We start from the raw sequence: 23,385 nt of genomic DNA on the forward strand, positions 1-23,385 counted from the left end.
CTAACGTGAGGGCCCACCCAGGGCTTGAAGCTCTTGGATTGGTTGCTTTGTGGTCTATACAGCTGCACTGTAGCCTATTGCTCCCGAGTGCATGCAGAAGAGCCTTTGCACAGTGCTCCTCCTATTGCTTAGCTGTCAGCTGACCCAGTCTTGTTGAATGATCACATGATTTCCATTAGGAGCTACATGGGGGACCTGGTAGCTTTAGGCAGATAGTAACATAGCAGATGATAGCACATCTGCCCAGTTTCCCTGCCTACAGTGCTTTAGCTAAGGATATCTCCCAGCTGTCAGACATACAAGCCTGATCACCTGAAGGATATTACTCCTTATCCAAATGAGTGTTGCTGTCTCCCTTTTCTGTTTCCTCTATCCAGATGAATATACAGATTTTCAAACCTAAACCAAACCTTAGACCCTCTTCCTTCATTTCTTTGACCCAGTCTCTCAATCCTGCCACACGTTTTAGCGGACATGACCTGATTTGGGCACAACCCTGCAGACCATGTTGCCAATTCCCTGCCACTGAGGAATATGTGGTTGTTGTGTCCAATATCCACGAGGCTCTGCTGTGCAGCATGAAACATAAGGAAGTCTTGGATCAGTGTGACCTAAGGTCATCCCTGGTCACCACCAGACTTTTGAGGGCTCTATCTGCGGATGCAGCTTTTCATCTTTTCCCTGTCGCTCTCAATCAAAGGGGAAGGCAGAAGAGAGCTTTCAGTGTGCTATACTAAAAAGTCTATTCATTTCAGAGAGCAGTGGTTCTTTATTATTTGACTTTGTGGTGCTTAGTTTTCAGTGCTTTCAGAAAACCTCCCGCCCTCTCTGCATGAACTTTTCCCCACAGTAGCTGGAAGCGATTCTGCGGGCAGGCGGGGCTGGGATGGGCGTTGGAACGATGTGCATACTTCGGTATTTTCAAAAACATTCACAAACTCATTGCCATGTAAACAACTAGGGATAAATGTGTGAGGGGACGTTTCCTTTCCCTTTACACATTAGTACAAAATTACCCGCTATATGCACAGACCCAATTTGCGTTATCATGTACTGTATTTACCAGATTTTGTTGTGCTCCGATTTCATGCACAGAAAATGTATTCTCTTAGAAGTTTTCTTCCCTGCGGTAATTATTTGCTTCAAACCTGTAGTGAGCCAGCAATTAAAGAGGACATAACTATTGCCAGTGCATCCCTGTTTTTGTTTAGCTGCTTTTCAAGGCCCGGAAGCTGTATTGTAAATGTCTTCTGCGGTTCTGTACTGCTCTCTTTTTCTCCCTATCCATCGTATCATTCTCCATGCCTTCAAAAAGGTCCAGGTCTTTGCATTTAATGAGATTATTGAGGCAAAATGCGAGGGAGAGTGACCAGACGATGATCCTTTAGAACAGGGGTTCTCAATCCAGTCCTCTGGATACACCTAGCCAGTCAGGGTTTCAGGATATCCCTAATGAAAGCACCGCCTCCACGGTATGCAAATGAATCTCATGCATATTCATCATAAATATCCTGAAAACTCGCCTGACCTAGATATATCCAGAGGACGGGTTGAGAATTCCTGTTCTAGAATACCTTTCCAAATTTCAAACTTTTAACATCAGGTAAATGAGAGTGGGGCCCTCCAAAGGAATAAAAGGTCCTTTTGTCTAAAATAAACTTTTGGGTCAACTATGAATGGCTGCTCTATGACTCTCGGAGCAGAAATGATCAATTTCAAAATTCCAAGGTCGATATTCAAAAGCCATTATGACAGATAACGTAATAGTTGTCCGTCTAAATGGCTAACCCAGCTATATTTAGCCCTTATCCAGATAAGAAGGGGGGCGTTCTGGGGACGGGTGGCAGGTGTTTCGGGTGCCCCAGAGTTAGCTGCATAAGTTATGTGGAGTTAGCCGCTTCACCTATGCGGTTAACTCTGGTCGGCCAGTAGGGCTGACCTAAAGTTAGCCGGTTAGAAATAAACCGGGTAACTTGAAGATAGCTGGGGATATTCAGCAGCATGACTGTACTGCTGGATATGTTTATCCAGCTAACCAGCTGAGCCCCACAGCGACTGAAAATAGACCTCTTGATTTTTTGTACACTAAGCTGAACAGCAAAATGTATGAGGACATTCAGGGTGAGGTTTTAAAGAGCAGATATCGCTAAACGGTGCCCTTCCTATCATCTGATGCCTGCTCCTGACAGAATCCCAGGCATTTTGCTTTTAGACAGTACCATAAGAAGAGAGAAGGAGAAGTGTTCTGACCTGTGTAAAACGGAGAGCGCCGGGGGCTTGCTGGCACAAATGGGATGTAGAAATCTGTATCCTAGAGGAAAGAAATACAGGTTACTCACTGCCTAGAATGGGGAACAGGGCCTTCTCAGGCAAACCGGATAACCCCCCGCAGGAATTCAGCAGAAGACTGCCCTGCATTTGATTTCATTGCCGGGACACGAGCTGGAAATCCCTTTGCTAAACTTACATTGTTCCAACTTTAATAAAAGGCTTTTAAAGCCCCCATACCCATAATACAGGTCTGGAGAGAGAGTGAATGGATGTGAAAGAAGGGATGGGGCTTACTTTAAATGAAGGTTACAGATAACTCATAATGAAGAACAACTGCCTCGATCTTTTTCTGCCTGCTATACTTTAATTTAATATTTTCCCTTTTCCACACTAAAATCCTGCTCAGAAAACAGAAGGACTTAGGATTTTAGAAACATAGAAACATAGAAATGTTGGCAGAAGAAGACCAAACAGCCCATCCAGTCTGCCCAGCAAGCTTTCACACTTATTTTTTTTTCCCTCATACTTATCTGTTACTCTTGGCCCCCATCAGCAACTCCCTGGTTCCAGTTTGCCACCCTCTATGCACTTTTGGTGCTTTTAATCCCCCACCGTTCCCTCTAAGCTGCGCAGGTAGGTGGCCGCGCACAACTTTTTTCACAGCCGCGCACAGTGATCATTGGATCGAGCTGCCCAGTCTGACCAGTGGCATCACATCTCCGTACACCCCCTTCCAGGCAGCAGGAGTCACACTTATCCGAACGTCAGCTCCTGGCCCCGCGGCAGCAGGAAATGACTTTGGGATAAGCGTGACTCCTGCTGCCACCCACCGTACAAATTGGCCAGTGGATGCCATCCCACTGGTGGCCTAAGAGAGAAGGAGAATGCAGTGGCCGCCAGCGGACCTCATCCCACTGGAGGCCAAAGGTGAAGCGCAGGCCCTGTATGTGTGTGACTGAGTGAGAGCCAGAGTGGTGAGTGCCTGTGTGTGTGTGTGTGTACATGAGTACCAGGGTATGGGGGTGAGAGCTAGGGGGGGTGTGTGTGGGTGGGTGGGTGGCTAGGTGAGAGCCTGAGTGTGTATGTGGCTGGATGAGAGTCTATTTGTGGGGGATGTGTGACTGTTAAAGTGTGTGTGAATGGAAGGAGGAAGGAAAGAAGGCAGGTGTAGAAAGAACAAACAGAAAAAAAAAAAAAAAAAGAGAGACCCTGTAAAAGGAATTGGGGGAAAAAACAAGAATGGGAACATGGGGGGGAAAAGCCTGGGACCAACCAATTACAAAAATAAGATCAAACAACAAAAGGTAAAAAAAAATTGATTTTGACTTTTTTAGTGCTTGGCATATGTTCTCCCTGGGGAATGTGCATTACGTATTTCTTCAGTATTCCCTTTTTCAGAGTCTGGTTTCTCGGGCCTTCCATTTTAGTTTTGTCTGCCTGTTTCTTCTATTGCTAACTTGTAGTCCCTTATTCTGGATTAGGTAGGGGTCTGTCTGTGTTCTGCACGTGTAACTGAGCTGCAGTATTTCTGCTGGCATATATCACGTTTCTGAAGGGCTTTGGAGTAGTAGGTTCTAGGGCACGGTATAATATTTGCACTGCTGCCGGGTCGTAGCTAAGGCTACTGCTGTTTGTGTGTGGAAGAGGAGGAGAACGGAGAGAGTGTGCGTGAGCCTGAGAGTCTGGGAAGTGAATGAGAGGCATGACGGAGTGTGTGTGTGAGAGAAAGAGTATGCGAGTGAATAGGGAAGAGTGTTTGTGTGTTAGTGAATGTAAGAAAGTTTGTGTGCATGCTGCTGCCAACGTTCCCTCTAAGGATTGGGTTGCTGAGAGCATAAAATTGAGAGGCTTTTTGAATGAAAGAAAGTAGTGCTGACAGGGCTTTTGCACATAGCAACCCAATTCTTAGAGGGAGCATTGCCTGAAAGGGGCTGTTACAGGGTAGCAGAGGGCTCTTCTCCACAGAATGAGATTCGGCAGAGCTGGAAGGCAGCAAATCTTAGCCAGCCTGCTGCTCCTAAACGGTTGCCTCTTTAGGCACAGGCATAATGGGTGCCTATTGAAAAATCCAGGGCTGCACAGCAGATTACATAAAACAGTACCTTCAATTAGCATGCCAAGTGCAAAATAAATGCAATACCTCATGCATAAACCAAACGGCCCCATTATCACACTGAAATGCATAAACAATAAATTAAACCCATGCATTTTCTTGCTTTATTCCTTGAATTTAGTTCCTGCCTTTTTGAATATGAGATTCACTCAAAGCAGCTAGAACGAGGCCCATTCACTCTGGTTACAGGTTAAGGACTTTGCTCTACAGCACTTCCTTTTCTTTCCTTTTTGTCTGGTAGTTCTCCTCCTCCTCCTTCTTTTTTGAGCTTCCAGTTCAGTCAGGACCAACACGTCCCAGGACTAGGACACACTCCACCTTCATGTGCGACCGCCTAGGTTTCCTCCTCCATTACTAAACCCAGTTATGTGGCTGACAATGCTTGGCAAAGGATTACAGCTTCCTGACAGGTTTTCTCCCAGCTGAGTGCGTGTTTTAGGCATGCAAGAATAGCATCCAATGCTGCAAGGAGACCAGCACGCCCTAAAATACGCACCATAAAAAAATGTGTACCCAACAGCGCCCAACGCATGGAAATTCCATGTAGACGAAGACTGTCCAAAAAAAAGAAGATGGTGCTTCATTTTTTACTGGTGTGATGTAAAGCACACTCTATGCTTATAGCCAGGGATACAAGAACACTTAGACTCAGTAGAAAGTATAATGTATTTTTATTAATCAGTATAAGTATTCTCGGGAGATGCTGGGTACTGAATGCCCTTTGTCTGACAAACTGACCAGCATCTCCTCGTATACAGGAAGTGATCCTTCTTTTATAGATAACATTCAATATTGTGGAAGCTTCTAGACTTGCGTGACTGCCCAAAGAATCATTTACATAAGTTGTGATGTCAAATGCATGATTAGATCATCCCTAACTATCCCTGATTGGTTTACTAGGAAAGTGTAGCCCATTTACCATGGCTTTCGAGATGGTTCTTTGTTCTGTTAAAATCTTTACTGGTCAAGACAATCAACACGTCTGTAGCTGTGTTGATTACAAACTCCTGAGAATAGTACCTGAAGCTCCCCTGTGGTTTCTTCTTTGTGACCCTATGAATAGGTATCACCTGTCTGGTGCCAGCTTGCCTGCCTCTACAGATATCCAGGGACATTCTGTAAGTCATGCTCAGAAAGTCACTCAGAGTCCATTCAGCCCAGGCAGGCCAAAGAAAAGCAGAGGCTTCTGGGGATTTCCTTCTCCATGTTGGTTTTCTGTTCAGGCATACTTCTCAGTGATCTACAGACCTCCTACTCAACTAGAAGAACTGGACAGAGATCTGATCGAGGACATCCAAAAGGTGGGAAAGAAGGGAAAAGTGTTGCTCGTTGGAGATTTTAATTTGCCAGATGTGGATTGGAGCATCTGTGGTATCTACAACAAGTAGAGAGACAGTGGATGCCTTTAAGGGACTCTGCTCAAACAAATGGTAATGGAACCCATAAGGGAAGGTGTGATCCTTGATCTAGTGCTCATTAATGGGGATAATGGCTCACCTGAGCACCAGTGATCATCAGATGGTATGGTTAGATATCTCAACTAGGATATAGAAAAGTCACACAAAGACCCAAGTTTTGAATTTCACAAATACGGATTCTGTCAAAATGGGGACGTACCTGGAGGAAGAACTGGAAGACAGAGAAAATGGGTGAGGCGGAACAACAGTGGGCCAAATTAAAAGGAGCTATTGCAAGGGCAACAAATCTATATGTTAGGAAAGTAAAGAAGAGCAAGAGGAGAAATAAACTGATCTGGTGCTCAAAGCAAGTGGCTGTTAAAATTAAGGCAAAAAGAACAGAAGTTAAGGATCCCAGAAAAAGGAACACAAGGAAGAATATCTGTTAAAACTGAGGGAGCCAAAGAAAGAAATCAGGAAAGCAAAAGGTCAAGCAGAAAAAAGGACTGCCAAAAAGGGAAAGTAAGGTGACAAAACATTTTTCAGATATATCAGAGAAAGGATGGAGGTCCGAAGTGGTATAGTGAATCTGAAAAGTGACGAGGAGCACTGTGTGGAGAGAGATGAAGAAATGGAGGAAATATTTAACAAATACTTCAGTTCAGTGTTCACTAAAGAAGACCTTGGAGAAGGACCGTTGCAGGTTGACAAGAACGTAGATGGGGATGGGGTAGACTAAACTCCGTTTACAGATGAGAATGTATGGGAAGAGCTAGGAAAACTGAAAGTGGACAAGGCCATGGGGCCGGATGAGGAACATCCCAGGATAATGAGGGAGCTCATAGATGTGCTTGCGGGTCTGCTGAAGGACCTGATCAACAGATCTCTGGAAACGGGAGTGGTGCCAAGTGATTGGAGAAGAGCAGTGGGGGTCCCGCTTCACAAGAGAGGGAGCAAAGAGGAGGCTGGAAACTACAGACAGGTTAGCCTCACCTCAGTGATGGGAAAATTAATGGAGACGCTGCTGAAGGAAAGGATAGTGAACTATCTACAGTCAGGAGGGTTGCTGGACCCGAGACAACACGGATTCACCAGGGAAAAGCCCTGTCAGACAGATCTGATTGATTTTTTTTTTTGATTGAGTGACTAAAGAATTGTATCGAGGAAGAGCACTCAATGAGATCTACTTAAATCTGTTGCACTGGAGCTGGACCCTTGGGCCGAGGTGGGGTTGATGCAACCCGTAGGTAGGGACCTATGGGTCCCCACCATCAGCAGGCGGAGTGGGCTGATGGACAGAGGCCAGCTGGAGCTTCACCAATACCAGCCCTCGTTCCCCGCGGGTTGAGCATTTGGGTGCCGGGGCTGGCTGGACTTAGGTGGGCCTCTGTATGTCATAAATGAGGAGATCATGATCAGTCCAGAGACAGCAGAAGGGAGATGGTACAGTCTTAAACTGGACAAGGTAGTATCCTGGAGACCCGGACACCAGAGGAACGTAGGCAGACAGGGGGCGCCCAAGCAAGAGCAGGCCGAAGCCTGAATAGACTAAGTCCAGGAAGTAGGCTGAATAAGCGTCAAAGAACAGGCTTGAGTCAGGGCTGGCGACAATATGGAAGCAGTGGCAAGTAAGACTGAGGTCTGAACACAAAGATGGTCAAGCGTAGTCAGGCAAAGCAGAGGTCTGGGTCTGGAGAGAGGCAACAGCGTAGTCAGGCGAAGCAGAGGTCCGGGCTTGGAGAGAGTCAACGGCGTGGACAGGCAAAGCAGAGGTCCGGACTTGGAGAGAGTCGACAGCGTGGTCAGGCGAAGCAGAGGTCCGGGCTTGGAGAGAGTCGATGGCATGGTGCCTACTGGAGGACTCTTTCTCAGAGTCGTCAGGGCACAACAATCTTCCCAGTAGGGACTGGGTTAGTAGCGGACAAGCAAATACAAGCTGGATCTATTATATGGCTGGGTTCTTCCGGAGTATTTTCAGGCTCGAAAGAGCATGATAGGGCATCTGCCCGGAGGTTTTTCTCAGCTGGACGGTAACGAAGTTCAAAGTTGAACCTGGAAAAGAATAATGCCCATCTGGCCTGATGGGCGTTGAGACGTTGGGCATGGCTCAAATGTTCCAGGTTCTTGTGATCAGTGAATACTATGAATTTGTTCTGAATGCCCTCTAGCCACAGGCGCCATTCTTCAAGAGCCAGTTTGATGGCAAGTAATTCATGATCTCTGATACTACAATTTTGTTCCACAGACGAGAACGAACATGGAACTATGGATCCAGAAGCAGTGCATTGGCTCAGGACCGCCCCAGCTCCAACTGCGGAGGCATCCACCTCTACCTGAAAGGGGCAGTTTAGGTCAGGGTGATGAAGACAAGACCCAGCCTGAAAAGCTTCTTTAAGGCGGTGAAAGGCTGTGATGGCTTCCGGTGTCCAATTTCAAGTATCTTGGCCCTTGCGAGTCAATGCAGTCAGAGAGTCGGCCAAGGTTGAATAGTGTGGAATAAAATGGTGATAGTAATTTGAGAATCCTAAGAACCGCTGGAGAGCCTTAAGACCCACGGGCTGTGGCCAGTCTCAGATTCCTTTTAACTTGGCAGGGTCCATGGAGAATCCTATATGGGAAATAATATACCCAAGGAAAGGCAGACTGGATTTCTCAAATAAACACTTATCCAACTTTGCAAATAAGTGATTCTCATTAAGGCATTGGAGGGCGATACGGACATCAGTGCGGTGTGTGGCCAGATCTTTAGAAAAGACAAGGATGTCATCCAGGTACGCCACAACCTTGGTATACAGCAAATCTCTGAAAAGTTCGTTCATTCGTTGGAAAACTGCAGGCACGTTACAGAGACCGAAGGGCATCACCAGGTATTCATAATGACCGTCTCTGGTGTTAAAAGCCGTCTTCCAAATATCATCAGGATGGATTCATACCAAGTTGTACGCCCCGCGTAGGTCCAACTTGGTGAATATGGATGCTCCATGCAGGCGATCGAATAGCTCCGAGATCAGTGGCAGAGGGTACTTGTCTTTACAGGTAATGGAATTCAGGCCACGGTAGTCGATACACGGCCTGAGAGACCCATCCTTCTTGGTCACAAAAAAGAATCCTGCTCCGACAGGAGACGTAGAGGGGCGGATGAATCGCTTCACAAGATTTTCTTGAATGTACTCCGTCATGGCCTTTGTCTCGGGAAGAGACAGAGGATAGGTACGCCCTTGGGGAGGCGTGGTCCCAGGTAGGAGGTCTATGGGACAATCAACCTCCGAAGAGGTGGGAGAAGGTCTGCTTTTTGCTTGGAGAATACATCTTCGAAATCTGCATAGAAGTGGCAGCCAAAGGAACCAGGTGGCGGAACCACTTTACGTATACAGGACTGGTGGCAGGTGGAACCCCATTCCACCAGTTGAAGTGAATCCCAATCAAATTGGGGAGAGTGATGTGGAGCCAGGGTAGTCCTAAGACCACCGGATGAATGGATTTCTCCAATACTAGTAATTCAATTTCTTCTGTGTGGAGAGCGCCAGTGCATAACTGAACTGGCTCTGTAGTGAGGAATATTCGACCAGGTAACGGTTCCCAATAAATAGAAGCTATGCACAGGGAAGTCTCCACAGGACGGGTCTTTATACCTAGGAGTTGAACTAGATCCTTGAGGATAAAATTACCTCCTACTCCGGAATCCACCAGAGCAAGGACTGGAAAGGACCGGGAGTCCCAGATCAGGGTGACCGGTACAGACAATTGAGGGGCCAGAGACGTTGCACCCAAGTTCGGGACCCCTACTGAACTTAGGCCAGGAAGTTTCCCGGATGGTCGGGGCAGGTCTGTAAATGGTGGCCAGGTGCTCTGCAATACAGACACAGACCGGTTTGTCTCCGCCGGAGGCACTCTTCCGGGGTCAGCCGCCCACGACACAGCTCCATGGGCTCTTCCGTCTTGGCCACAATAGGGGCCCCACCGGAGGCAGGGCTGGTGTTCGGTGGTGAACGGGATCGAACCCGAGAGGGCTTCTTGGGCATCCGACTCTCCCGGTGACACTCTTGGAGACGATAATCAATTCGGCACGTTAAGTCTATAAGGTCCTCAAGAGAGGAAGGGAGCTCCCATACAGCCATCTCATCCTTCAGCTGTGGGGAAAGTCCATCCAGGTAGATAGCTCGTAGGCAATCTTCCTGCCAAGCGAGTTCAGAAGCCAAAGTCCGAAATTCAATAGTATAGTCATAAAGACTTCTTTGACCTTGACGAATGTGTAACAAACTAGTGCTTGCCACGGTGTGCCGCCCTGGATCATCAAAGGTCTGTCGAAACACAGCCACAAACCGGGACAACTCGCTTAGGAGGGAGTCCGACCGTTCCCACAAGGGAGAAGCCCAGACCAGCGCCTTCCCTTCAAGATGAGATAAGATAAAGGTGACCTTGGTTAATTCGTCCTGGAAGACGGAGGGCTGCAGAGCGAACTGCATATAGCATTGGTTGATGAACCCTCTGCAGAGCTTGGAGTCACCGTTGAAGTGCAGGGGCGCTGGTAGGGCCAACATGGCTCGAGGCGTAGAAGATGATGGCTGTGGATGAGAAAGAGCCGGTACTGGAACCAGATTGCTGGTGAGGGCATCAAGCAGGTATGGAGACGCTCAATGGAGGAGGCCAGTGCCTCGAGAAACTGCTTCTGTTCATGTACTTTGGATGCCAGGCCACGAATGGCCTGGAGGGCACGCAGCTCTGCTGAGTCCATGGCCTTTGCAACCTGTTGCACCGGAGGTGGACCCTTGGGCCGAAGTGGGGTTGACATTCCCACCGTCAGCAGGTAGAGCGGGCTGATGAACAGAGGCCAGCTGGAGCTTCACCAATACCAGCCCTCGTTCCCCGCGGGTTGAGCCTTTGGGTGCTGGGGCCAGCTGGACTTAGGAGGGCCTCTGTATTTCGTCAATGAGGAGATCATGATCAGCCCAGAGACAGCAGAAGGGAAATGGTACAGTCTTACACTGGACAAGGTAGTATCCTGGAGACCCGGGCACCAGAGGAACGTAGGCAGACAGGGGGTGCCCGAGCAAGAGCAGCCAAAGCCTGAATAGACCAAGTCCAGGAAGTAGGCTGAAGAGGCATCAAAGAACAGGCTTGAGTCAGGCTGGCGGCAATCTGGAAGCAGTGGCATGCAAGACTGAGGTCTGAACACGGAGATGGTCAAGCGTGGTCAAACGATGCTGAGGTCTGGGTCTGGAAAGAGGCAACAGCGTAGTCAGGCAGTACAGAGGTCTGGGTCTGGAGAGAGGCAATAGCATAGTCAGGCGAAGCAGAGGTCCAGGTTTGGAGAGAGTCAACGGCGTGGTCAGGCGAAGCAGAGGTCTGGGCTTGGAGAGAGTCGACATCATGGTCAGGCGAAGCAGAGGTCCCGGCTTGGAGAGAGTCGACGGCGTGGTCAGGCAAAGCAGAGGTCCAGGCTTGGAGAGAGTTGACTACGTGGTCAGGCAAAGCAAAGTAAACGTCCGAGTAGGCAATCCGAGGAAAGATGAAGAGCAGGAACGTAGAAGCAAGGAGTCAGGAACCAGGAACAGCGAGGAACAGGAACACGGGAGTGAGACGAATCTCTCAGGAGGCAACGAGTACTTGACCAGCAAAGAGACCTGTTGCAAAGGCAAAACTAGGGAGCGGAGCCCGGGCTTAAGTACCGGTGCTCCGCTGACGTCATCATCCAGGGCCGCGGCTCGGTTCCCGCCACGGGCCATACTTAAGTATAGGTGATGCGCGCTCCTAGGGAGGGGCGCATCGCCGAGTAGCAGCGTAAGTGAGCCGGAGGCACGGAGGACGGAGCTGGCAGCCTACCGCCGCCAGAGACGAGGAACCAGGAGCTGGAGTCACTGCAGAGAGGTGAGAGGGCCGTGCCGCGGGTCTGCCGCGGACTGTACGCATAACAGAATTTTAGCATCGGCCTGCGAGTGTGCGCCAAGCACGAGGTGTCACTGTTACATGATAGCTAAGGCTCCCTTCCCCCAGGTGCTGGGAATCCTGCCTCCGCAGGACCTCCAGCCAGCCTAGGAGCTGAACTCCAACAGTGAACTACTATCCACCAACTCTAGCCACAGAACTTGCTCCGTTGGGAAGCTTAACTTACAAGGCAGCCATGAACCAAATATTTGTAGGTGCTTGAAAAATAGACGTATAAAAAGTAAGAAAAGAACTGCAGAGCAATTCATTTGAGGGTTTATTTTTCAAGTTGGGCTAGTTCCATACATTTTATGGGAAGACGTTATTTAATATTCAAATCCCTATCCTGATAATATGGCTTCTGTAAATGGTCGGAATAACATTCACACAGACAGACAGATCCCTACATTTTCGGGACATTTTCAGATATCTGCAGATAGATGAGAGTCCACAGGTATCTTTCCCCACAAACTCTGCACGGATTTTCCCTAGGGAAAACATATGCAGGCAGATTGGTGTCTACTTTTTCTAAACACTGTGCGCTGCTACATCCCCTCCCTTCCCCCATCCCTAGGAATGCCTCCATTCAATGGTAAAAGTGGGCATGGCGCTACTTTCATCCATGGGAAGAAGGGATAATTTCCATTCACCTGTGTAAATGGCTTTTCAAAATTGCCCTCTGAATGGCCAAAGTCCATTTTTCCCATTTTTGACTGGATCCTTAAGTTTTATCCCTAAGTTTCAAGATTTCATGGGGAAAATTTTGTAGCAACTCGTAAAATAAAACACAGAGAAGATATACCTATTTTTAAAGCAAACTTTCACACATATACTGACTCTGAAAAAATTGCACAGAATGTACCTGCACACAATTACAGCTGCTAATTTGTATACCGAACATTTTCAAGGACATTTACCATCATGCTATTGAAAATTGAAAAGTATGATCATAAGACCAAACCACTCCCCATCTCAGCCCCAAGGAAGGCTTCTGCTCAGTCCATGTAAAGCAGAGTTGCTTACCTGTAACAGGTTCTCCAAGGAGTGCAGGATATCAGTCCTCACACATGTGACATCATCCGAAGGAGCACGGCCTGGAAAACTTGTGTCAAAGTTTCTTGAACTTTGACCGAGCCTCACGCGAGGTCTCCTCAGTCTTATGACACAGAATTAAGAATAAAAGAATGAAGAATAAAACCTACAACGTGGAGACTGAACTCCATGGGGAGGCAGGCGGGTCTCATCCTGCTATCAGCAAAGAACACCTGTTACCGGTAAGCAACTCTGCTTTCTTGGAAGACAGCAGGATGGCAGTCCTCACACATGGGTGAATCCCTAGCAACTAGTGGCCACCTCCAACAAAAAAGGAAACCAACAAAACAGGTGCCAACGGGCATAAGAACATAAGAAACTGCCATACTGGGTCAGACCAAGGGTCCATCAAGCCCAGCATCCTGTTTCCAACAGTGGCCAATCCAGGCTACAAGTACCTGCCAAGTAACCAAACACTAAGTAAATCCCATGCTACTGATGCCAGTAATAGCAGTGACTATTCCCTGTCTACTTGATTAATAGCAGTTAATGGACTTCTCCTCCAAGAACTTATCCAAACCTTTTTTGAACCCAGCTACACTAACTGCACTAACCACATCCTCTGGCAACAAATTCCAGAGCTTAATTGTGCGTTGAATGAAAAAGAACTTTCTCCGATTAGTCTTAAATGTGCTACTTGCTAACTTCATGGAATGCCCCCTAGTCCTTCTATTATCTGAAAGTGTTAATAACTGATTCACATCTACTCGTTCAAGACCTCTCATGATTTTAAACACCTCTATCATATCCCCCTTCAGCCGTCTCTTCTCCAAGCTGAACAGCCCTAACCTCTTTAGCCTTTCCTTATAGGGAGCTGTTCCATCCCCTTTATCATTTTGGTCGCACAACAAACACGTTTTGTGGTAACAGGAGGGATGCAGCCTGAACAGAAATAAACGGTCCCTAGGTAGTTACAGAGTTGGGTTCTAAACCTCAAACAAGTTCCAAAGGACAGATTGGCCAAACCTGCTGTCACATTGGCTATCCCTATCCAGACAGTAATTGATGTGAATTAGTGGATGGAACTCCACATCGCAGCCTTGCAAATCTCCTCCATGGGGACTGCTAGCAAGTGGATCACCGACACTGCCAAGACTTGAACAGAGTAAGCCTTGAAATTACCTCCAAGACGCAATCCGGCCTGGGCATATCAAAAGGAAATGCAATCTGCTAGCCAATTGGAAAGTGTCTGCTTGGCAACAGCGATCCCCAAGCTGTTCTGGTCAAAAGAAACAAAAAGCTGGGTAGACTGTCTGTGGGCTTCTTTCCGCTCCAGACAGAAGGTCAAGGCTCTCTTGCAGTGCAAACTGTGCAGGGGTTGTTCGCATTGGTGCGAATGGGCCTTGGGAATAAAATGTTGGTAGGACGAAGGACCAGTTAAGATGATAGGTTGATGCATGACCACCCTATCATGAAAAAACAGTGTAAGGTGGATAAGTCACTAAGGCCTGGAGTTTGCTGACCTTGCACGCTGAAGTGATCGCTACCAAAAACACGACCTTCTAGGTCAGGTACTTCAGGTCAGAGGAGCACAGCTGTTCAAAAGGAGCTTTCATCAGCTGAGCTAACACCACATTGAAGCCCCATAACACAGCAGAAGGTCTTAGGAGAGGCTTCAACTGAAGCAGACCCCACATGAAATGTACAACTATAGCTGTACAGAGAAGGGCTTACCCTCCACACCATGGTGCTATGCACCAATCACACTCAGATGAATCCTGAGTTGGTCTTCAGACCAGCTTCAGATAGGTGCAGAAGGTGGTCAAGCAGTTTTTTGTGTTGAGCTAGAGAAAGGGTCTAGGGCCTTTTGCTCACATCACATGGAAAACATCCTCCTCTTCATTCTTTAAGACTTTCTGGTGGAAGGCTTTTTAGAAGCCACGAGGATATGAGACACATCTTCTGAGAAATTGAGAGATTGCAAAATCAACCTCTCAACATCCAAGCTGTGAGCAACAGAGCCTGGAGGTCTGGATCTCACAACCTTCCCAATCCTAGGTGATGAGATATGGAGAAGTCTCCAGTCTAATTGGTTTCTGGATGGACAACTTCCAAAGGAGTGGAAAACAGATCTGCCTCGGTCAACCAGAGGGCTATGAGAATCATAGTCCCTTTGTCCTCCCTGAGCTTCAACAAAGTCTTCACCACCAATGGAGTTGGAGGATACACATATAGGAGACGCTGGACCCAATGAAGGGCAAAGGCGTCTGAAGCCAGTTTGTCATATGTCCTATACATGGAGTAGAACTGAGGAACCTTCTTGTTCCAAGGGCTGCAAACAGATCCATGTCCAGATGTCCCCAAAGGTGGAAGATCTGGTTTGCTACCCCCTAGTCCAGAGACCATTTGTGTGGTCATCCCCAGTTTCTAGGAGGAGGTAGCTCCTCTGATGGTAGGGGCGTCCTTGGATTTCAGGTCCACCCAGCAAACCAAGGAGGTTCCCATACTACTGGCAGAGGACTGAGCACCTTGGGATCCATCCCCTGTCGACGACAGTGATGATGATCCCTTTGACTCCTGGGGGAAGGCTCCTCAGATGTTTCGTATGATGTATCGGATGGCCTTCCCTCTGACCAGACTCCTCCCAATGACAGAAGGAAGTCTCCACCAGAACATGATTGGGTCAGTAGCCTGTTTCCAACAGTGGCCAATATAGGTCACAAATACATGGCAGAATTCCTAGGCGGCAGAGAGATTCCTTGCTACTTATCCCAGGGATAAGCAGTGAATTTCCCCAAGTCCACCTTAATAATTGTTTCTCATTCCACTCCACTCATTATTTTATAGACCTCTATCATATCTCCTTTCAGCCATCTCTTCTCCAAGCTGTAGAGTTCTTAACCTCTTATGTTCTTAACCTCTTTAGCCTTCACAAGCTTTCTCAGGTTGATGGCGGAAGCCATCTCATTTGCATTACCCGGCATAAAATGCTGGATATTCTCCAGTACATGGAGCCTCCTAAGGAGATTGTGGCAGTCTCAATGTATGAGATCCTTATGGATTTGCTGATGAGGATGTTGGAAAACCCCCTCTTAGTAGCTCCCGTGATTAGGAAGGCATACGTGATATATCTCTCAAAAGAAAAGGGATGCGATGTCAAAAATCGATGGCTGTGGCCTTTGATGGCTGGTGGGCACTGAGGGCACCACCACCCCAGGGGATCGCCTACAAAAGGAAACTTATCAAAAACATCAAAAACCCTGGCTAAGTTGATAGAGGGGAGAACTGGGGGGACCCCATGTTGACCAATTGATCCTATGCAGAAAACTGCAAAAACACCGAAAAACTCCTAAAAAGGAGAAAACAATAGAGCCACCAAACTTCACTGCAAAACACCAGGCTCCATGGAAAAGAAGAAACTGAGGGGATCCCGCATGGCCACGTGGTATAATGCATGCTGGAGCATGCTCAGAGAGGCTTAGACAACGTTTTAGAGACTTGGACGGACATTTTCCGTGCTGGACTCCATCTGATGTCACCTTTGTGTGGGGACTCAGAGAAACTTTGTCCTCAGAGAAATGTATGCACATACAGCACATATATGCCACACATTAGGCAGACAATTTTATAACAAGCCAAGTCCATGGATAACGCACTGTCTTCCCTGTGGAAATGCCTTTGAAAATGACTCTTCCTGTTGATCTCCCTATCCTGAAAATGCGGTTGCTGTAGTCTGAATGGTGCTGGAAGATGCTGTGCACACAGTCAAGCAAAATGAATGCCTGCTTGATTTTTCTGAGAAATCTCACCAAACGGAGTACAGTGGAATGGTCCATTGCCATGATAGAGGGAGGTAATGCTAGTGACAAAGTAAGAGGCGCACACAGCCCACTGCGCAATCCAGCTCAACATCCTTCAGGGCTTTGTACAAATCTGCAGAGCAAGAGGCCTCACTGCTTAGAAGTTTAGCTTCAAAAAGTGACCTTCAGCTCAGTATCAAAACCGCTTGCAAGCCTCAGTCCAGTCTTTCCTGTATCCATTTCCTATAATGTGACTTTAATAAAAATGTGTGAAATGCCCCCTTCACAAAGGGGCACATTAGCAGTTTACTTTCTCTGCAAGATAATAAAATGCTACTCTTCAGTAATTTAACAGCTGAAAGTTTCTTTCCCAGCAGCACTGAAACTTGCCTGAATCTCACTGAAAGGAGCCCAAGCTCTCTCTAAAGGGTATTTATAAAGCTGGAAAGCTGGAGAAGGCACCATAAAGCGTCACATAAAAGCAAATAAAGCAAATGTTGAACTCAAACCTACCGACTCCGAATCATCACTGCTTGTGTGGTTTGATTGCTGATCTTCTTTATCAGAGTCTTCAGACATAATCATCACAAATACTGTAAAAGTAATATGCATACATTATAAATTATTTCTCGCTCTCTCTCTCTCTCTATATATATATATATATACACATCTGGTGTGTGTGCATCTCTTCATTTACTATCACTGATCTGCACATCGGAATTATGTACTCTCTCTCTCTTGATGCACGGATTAGTCATGTTTTTGTATCGGCTGAGGGGAGTATGTGCAGGGAGGGGAATACTCAGCAGCCCATGGAGGAATTTCTGAAGTGAATTCTGTGCGTAAGTCCGCTTTGGAAATTCCCAGATAATGCCAGTGTGCGCGTGGACATATGTGCGGAAAGTGACTCCCGTTTCCAAGCAGGTGTAGCCTTCTGCATGTACAGTTGTGCACATACTTTCAAAAACTCAAAGTATGCACATAAATGTTTTCTCTGCCCCCAACTACGTGTGTGGAGGAAAGTCTGCGCTGAATTGGGTTTTGCATGTACTTTGCCCTGCACAACCCCCCGCCCCCCGTTGATTTTCAGAAGGCAGTTTTTACAGGTGAATCACGCCCAAAATGAGCTGACCTGTGGTCTGTCACACGCAGTTTACATAGATACTCAGGATACATCAGTCAGAGGGTCACCAAAAAAGAGCAAAGGAATAAGAGCTAGAAAGTGTAAAAAAAACCCAAAAAACCCTGTAGTTTACCAAATCTAAGAAATACTGGGTTCATTTTTTTAAAAAGCGAGAGCGCGTATATTTGTTCGCGCACCAGGCACAAACAAAAGTACGCCGGATTTCAATCCGGGGTCGGCGCGCACAAGGGGGTGCACATTTGTGCACCTTGCGCACACCGAGCCCTGCGTGCGCTGCCCGTTCCCTTCGAGGCCAAAATTGGAGTGGCCTCGGAGGGAACTTTCCTTCCACCTCCCCCCACCTTCCCCTCCCTTCCCCACCCCCCAGCCCTATCTAAACCCCCCTACCTGTATTGCAAACGTTACGCCTGCTCGAGGAAGGCGTAACTCGCGCTCGCCGGTGGCCCGCGGGCGCGCCATCACCCGACCCGGGGGCTGGACCGGAGGCCTCGGCCATGCCCCCCGGAACACCCCTGGGCCGGCACCATGCCGCCCCCCGACACACCCCCTAGCAAAGCCCCGGGACTTATGCGCATCCCGGGGCTTGCGCGCACCGCCGAGACTATGCAAAATAGACTCGGCGCACACAGGGGTTTTTTTTTTAAGGGTTACGCGCATAACTTATGCACGTAACCCTTTTAAAATCCGCCCCGCTTTGTTTACTGTTGATTAGTTTCCGTCTATCCTATAAGCCCTGTATACCTGACATTGGTCTGATAAGCTTCCTTACATCCTGTGCTGAGTTTTTGCTAGGATGCTAACCTGGAACTGTTTGGAACTGCAGGAGATTTGCTTCCTTTTCCCCACTGCAGCCAGAGTGGTAGGAGAAGGCTGCTGCTGGCCCTGATCTTAAGAAAATCATCATTGCTTGCATCTCTCATTGAGAGCTCCAGCCTTAGTAATGCAGAGGCATACTAGGCTGCACTGCTACAGCGAGAGGCTCAATCATGTCGTCCTGTTGCATAAGATATGTGAGGACCTTTACCACCAACTGGGAAAATGTCAAACTTACAAGCACCAGTTCTCAAAGCCTCCTGCACACAAAGATTGACTATGCTTGGCTGCATCCCCCACTACTTAAACTATCCCTTCTTTTTTTCATTGCTATTTTGTAATTTTTATTACTGTGCCACCCAAATTCATGTATCAAATTTTATAAAAACACTTTGCTAAAAGTGCCATATAAACGCCATAATCTACCAGCTTCCACTGTTCCCAGGAGCCTGCATGCCAGACCCATAAACAAGGACAGGGAACATTTCCAGCCATGGCAAACACCCCAAATGATGGGTGGAATAAGACGCAGTTTTTCTCTCTCCCATTCACAGGATTTGTGCAGTACTAAGAATATGCTGATCTTATATTTATTTATTTACCGTATTTTTCGCTCCATAAGACGCACCTGACCATAAGACGCACCTAGGATTCAGAGGGGGAAAATTAAAAAAAAAAAAAATTGTGCTAAACCGGCTCTGCGTCTGGGCGTCTTATGGAGCAAATTAGGGGAGTGCATAGTTTTTTTTTTCTCCCCATTTTGTTTTCGGGTCTGGGGAGAGCCATTTCGGTCCACTCCCCAGATCAGAAAACTTTTCTTTCTGTGGGAACCCCCAAACCCCCCCCCCCCATCCCAACCCTTTAAATTAACAACCTCCACCCCCCTGACCCCCCAAGACCTGCCGAATTAATTTCCTGCAACCCCCACCCTCCTGACCCCCCCAAGACCTGCCGAATTAATTTCCTGCAACCCCCCACCCTCCTGACCCCCCCAAGACCTGCCAAACGTCCCTGGTGGTCCAGTGGGGGTCCAGGAGCGGTCCGGGAACGATCTCCTGGCCGTGAGCCGTCGGCTGCCAGTAAACAAAATGGCGCCGACGGCCCTATGCCCTCACTATGTCACTGAGACCGACCGCTGCTATTGGTCGGTCTCAGTGACATAGTGAGGGCATAGGGCCGTCGGCGCCATTTTGTTTACTGGCAGCCGACGGCCCACACCCAGGAGATCATTCCCGGACCCCCGCTGGACCACCAGGGACGTTTGGCAGGTCTTGGGGGGGGTCAAGAGGGTGGGGGGTTGCAGGAAATTAATTTGTCAGGTCTTGGGGGGGGGTCAGGAGGGTGGGGGGATTGTAGGAAATTAAGTCGGCAGGTCTTGGGGCAGTCGGGGGGGGGGGGTTTGTTAGATTTTTGTTTGGTTTTTTTTTTATATTCGCTCCATAAGACGCACATACATTTTCCCCCCACCTTTGGGGGAAAAAAAGTGCGTCTTATGGAGCGAAAAATACGGTATTTTATTTAGAGTTTTTATATAACGGCATTCGAGATTAAAAATCACATCATGCTGGTTTACATATAACAGGGGGTATGATTAAAAAATAGTAACTTAAACAGGTGCAAAGAAGTCATAGAGTTACATTAAAACAGGGTTAATCTGACTGTGGGAAAGGGAAAGAGTAAGAGTAAGAGCAGGATAACTGAGCAGTTAAGGATTAACTATTTACAATGGTTTGTGAAGTCTCTTTAAGGATGTTGCTGTCATTCAATTGGAATCTGGGAAGGCTTGAGCCTTTTTCTGAATGTAGGTAGGCATGGTTCTTGTCTCAGATCAGGGGGAATGGAGTTCCAAAGTGATGGTCCGGCTGTGGAGAAGGCTCGGTCTCTGAAAGTTACATGGTGTGTGGTGTTGGTTTGGGGAACGAGAAGTGATCCTCTGTAAGCTTCTCTGATAGGTCTGGTGGAGGTGTGTCGTCTGAATGGAATTTGTAGATCGAGTGGAGCATGGTGATGGATTGCTTTATAGATGATGGTGATGGATTTGTGGATAATTCTGAAATGTATTGGCAGCCAGTGTAAGTTTTTGAGAATGGGAGAGATGTGATCTCTTCCCCTGGTGTTAGTCAAAATTCTTGCAGTCGAATTCTGGAGCATCTGAAGGGGTTTGATGGATGCGGAAGGGAGACCAAGTAAGATAGAATTGCAATAGTCTATTTTAGAAAAGATTAATGCTTGAAGGACTGTTCTGAAGTCTCGTCCATGAAGGAGAGGTTTGATTCTTTTCAGAACCTGTAGTTTATAAAAGCCGTATTTTGTTGTTTGTTTGATGAATGATTTTAAGTTAAGACGGTTGTCGATAATAACTCCTAAGTCCCTTGTTTGGGTGGTAGGTAGGTTGGTTGGAGGACACAGAGAGAGGTTACTATTTTCTGGGGAGATGAAAAGAAGTTCCGTCTTAGCAGTATTTAATATCAGATTTAAACTAGCGAAAAGGAGATTGATCTCTCGAAGGCAGGTTTCCCAAAATTCAAGTGTTTTAGTGATGGTTTCTTTAATGGGAATCAAGATTTGCACATCGTTGGCGTAGAGGAAGTGTGTTAGTTTCAAACGGGTTAGCAGTTGGCAAAGCGGGAGAAGGTATATGTTGAAGAGCGTGGGGGATAGGGAGGAACCTTGCGGAACTCCTAAAGATGAGGTATAGCTGGAGGATTCTTTATTGTGAATTTTAACCTTGTAGCCTCTATTACTGAGGAATGTTTTGAACCAGGATAATGCAGTTCCTGTTATTCCTATGTTTGACAATTGGTTGAGGAGGATGAAGTGGTTGACTGTGTCAAATGCCGCCGAAAGATCTAGGAGAATAAGTAAAGAGGATTGGCCTTTGTCAAGACCCATGATGATGTGGTCTGAGAGGGATATGAGTAGGGTTTCCGTGCTTAGTGCTTTACGGAATCCGTATTGGGAGGGGTATAGTATTTTGTGATCTTCGACGTAGTTGGAAAGTTGCGTGTTGACAAGTTTTTCCATGATCTTGGCAATAAATGGAAGATTAGAAATCAGGCAGTAGTTGTTGGGGTCTTTAGGGTCTAGATTAGGTTTCTTTAGAATCGGTTTGAGAGAAGCTAGTTTTAGGTCATCTGGAAATAGTCCCCGAGATAAAGAGCAATTGATGATATCAGCCAGTGTTTTGGAGATGGTGTCCGGTATTAGTAAGAGGAGCTTAGTTGGTATTTGGTCGAGGGGGTGGGAGGAAGGTTTCATTTTCTTAAGTAATAAATGGATCTCAAAGGCTGTGATGGGTTCGAACGATTCAAAGGAGATTTCTTTGTTTAGTAGCTGCATTGCATTAGTGAGAGAAGAATTGCTGGGGGTCAATCGCTTTAGAAGGTTAGATATTTTGTCTTGGAAGAAAATAGCCAATTCGTCAGCTTTGGATTGAGATAGGTCTTTGGGGATATCTGGTGTGTTGATTTGTGTCAGGTTAGATACGTAAGCAAAAAGAGCTTTCGCGTCGAAGACAAGGTCATGGATCTTGTGAGCATAGTAGTCCCTTTTAGATCTTAGGGTAGAGTTCATGTAGAAATGGAGAGCAAGTTTATAGGCAGCTAGAGTGCTGGGGCAAGGGGCCTTACTCAATTTGCTTTCTTTCTGCCTTAGGCTCTGTTTGAGTTTACGAAGTTTGTTAGTGAACCATGGTTGTCTTTTTGTGGAGTTAGGGTTTAGTTTTTTTGTAGAAAGAGGACATAGTTTGTTTGCTACTGCCTCAGTGATGTTGCTCCAGGAAAGGGTAGCTGAATTAGGATCAGAGAGGTCGATGTGTGGAAGCTCTGAAGCGAGCTGGTTGCTGAGGTCGTCGGAAGAGCAGGGTCTTCTGTAGAGAAATGAGGATTGTGAAGGGAGAGTCTTCCTGATTTCTGTCATAGTGAAAGTGGCGGTGATAAGTGAGTGATCTGACCACGGGACCATAGTACAAGTAGGAGGGGAAGAGTAATTGATCCCCGAGTTTACAAAGATGAGGTCCAAGGTGTGGCCAGCTTTGTGGGTGGGCTTGTTGACGATCTGCTTGAAGCGCATGGCTGAGAGTGCAGTGAGAAAGACCTCGCAGTTGGTAGTAAGAGTAGGGTTGTCGACATGTAAATTAAAATCTCCTAAAATTATAGCTGGTGATTCCAGATTTAAGTGTGTTGTAATTATTTCTACTATGGGGGAGGCATCTGATTCAAGAAGGCCCGGTGGGGCGTGGACGAGTAGGACTTGGAGTTGGGCTGTTTTGAAGAGTCCTATTTCTAGTTTAGAATCTGATGTTACAGGGAGTTGGGAAAATCTCAGATCTTTTTTGGCTGCCAGAAGAATGCCCCCTCCCCTTTTTTTGAGACGAGGGAGGGAGAAGAAATCATAGAGGTGGGTGGGGAGTTGATTTATTATTGCAATATCTGTTGGTTTGAGCCAGGTTTCTGTTATGGCACAAATGTCCGGATTGGAGTCCATGAGATAATCATTGAGAATCAGAGATTTTTTGGTGAGGGATTGTGCATTAAATAGCGTAAGGGAGAATAGTGTTAGGCCTAGTAATTGGGTGAGAGGTGAAATCATAATTGGGATGAGTAGTTACGAGGTCGGTGTAACATATTGGCTTTTCCTGTGGTGAGGAGGTTGTGTTGAAGAATAGGGATCGGAAAGCTCGGAGTCATTCTAAACTGCTGTGTTAGCAAAGAAGAGGTTGCAAGTTTGAGAGGGTTGGATGAGTGCTTGGGGAGGTTTGATGACTGCTGGATCACACTGGATGAGTTCACACTGGATCACACTGGATGAGCGCTGGAACAGGTAGAGGGAATGCTGGAGGAATGTGTGCTGAGTACTGAGATGGATGATTGCTGGATCACTCTGGATGAG

The 23,385-nt window shown here is 47.1% G+C and overlaps 1 protein-coding gene across 5 annotated transcripts in view; it reads right to left on the reverse strand.

Moving 5' to 3' along the window:
* Positions 1-23,385, reverse strand: part of AGBL3 (ATP/GTP binding protein like 3) — a 279,448-nt gene that overhangs the window by 251,868 nt on the left and 4,195 nt on the right. For all 5 annotated transcript variants that reach the window (XR_003856022.1, XM_029597245.1, XM_029597246.1 and 2 more), the window contains exons 2-3: positions 17,052-17,131; positions 2,251-2,311 (exon numbers count right to left, since the gene is read on the reverse strand). Coding sequence is in view for 4 of the 5 variants with exons in the window: in XM_029597245.1 (XP_029453105.1) it covers positions 2,251-2,311; positions 17,052-17,123 (133 nt within the window). In the remaining variant the exon portion in view is untranslated. The remainder of the gene's footprint in view (positions 1-2,250; positions 2,312-17,051; positions 17,132-23,385) is intronic.

The sequence above is a fragment of the Rhinatrema bivittatum genome, chromosome 4 (assembly GCF_901001135.1).
Source record: "Rhinatrema bivittatum chromosome 4, aRhiBiv1.1, whole genome shotgun sequence".
Taxonomy (NCBI): domain Eukaryota; kingdom Metazoa; phylum Chordata; class Amphibia; order Gymnophiona; family Rhinatrematidae; genus Rhinatrema; species Rhinatrema bivittatum.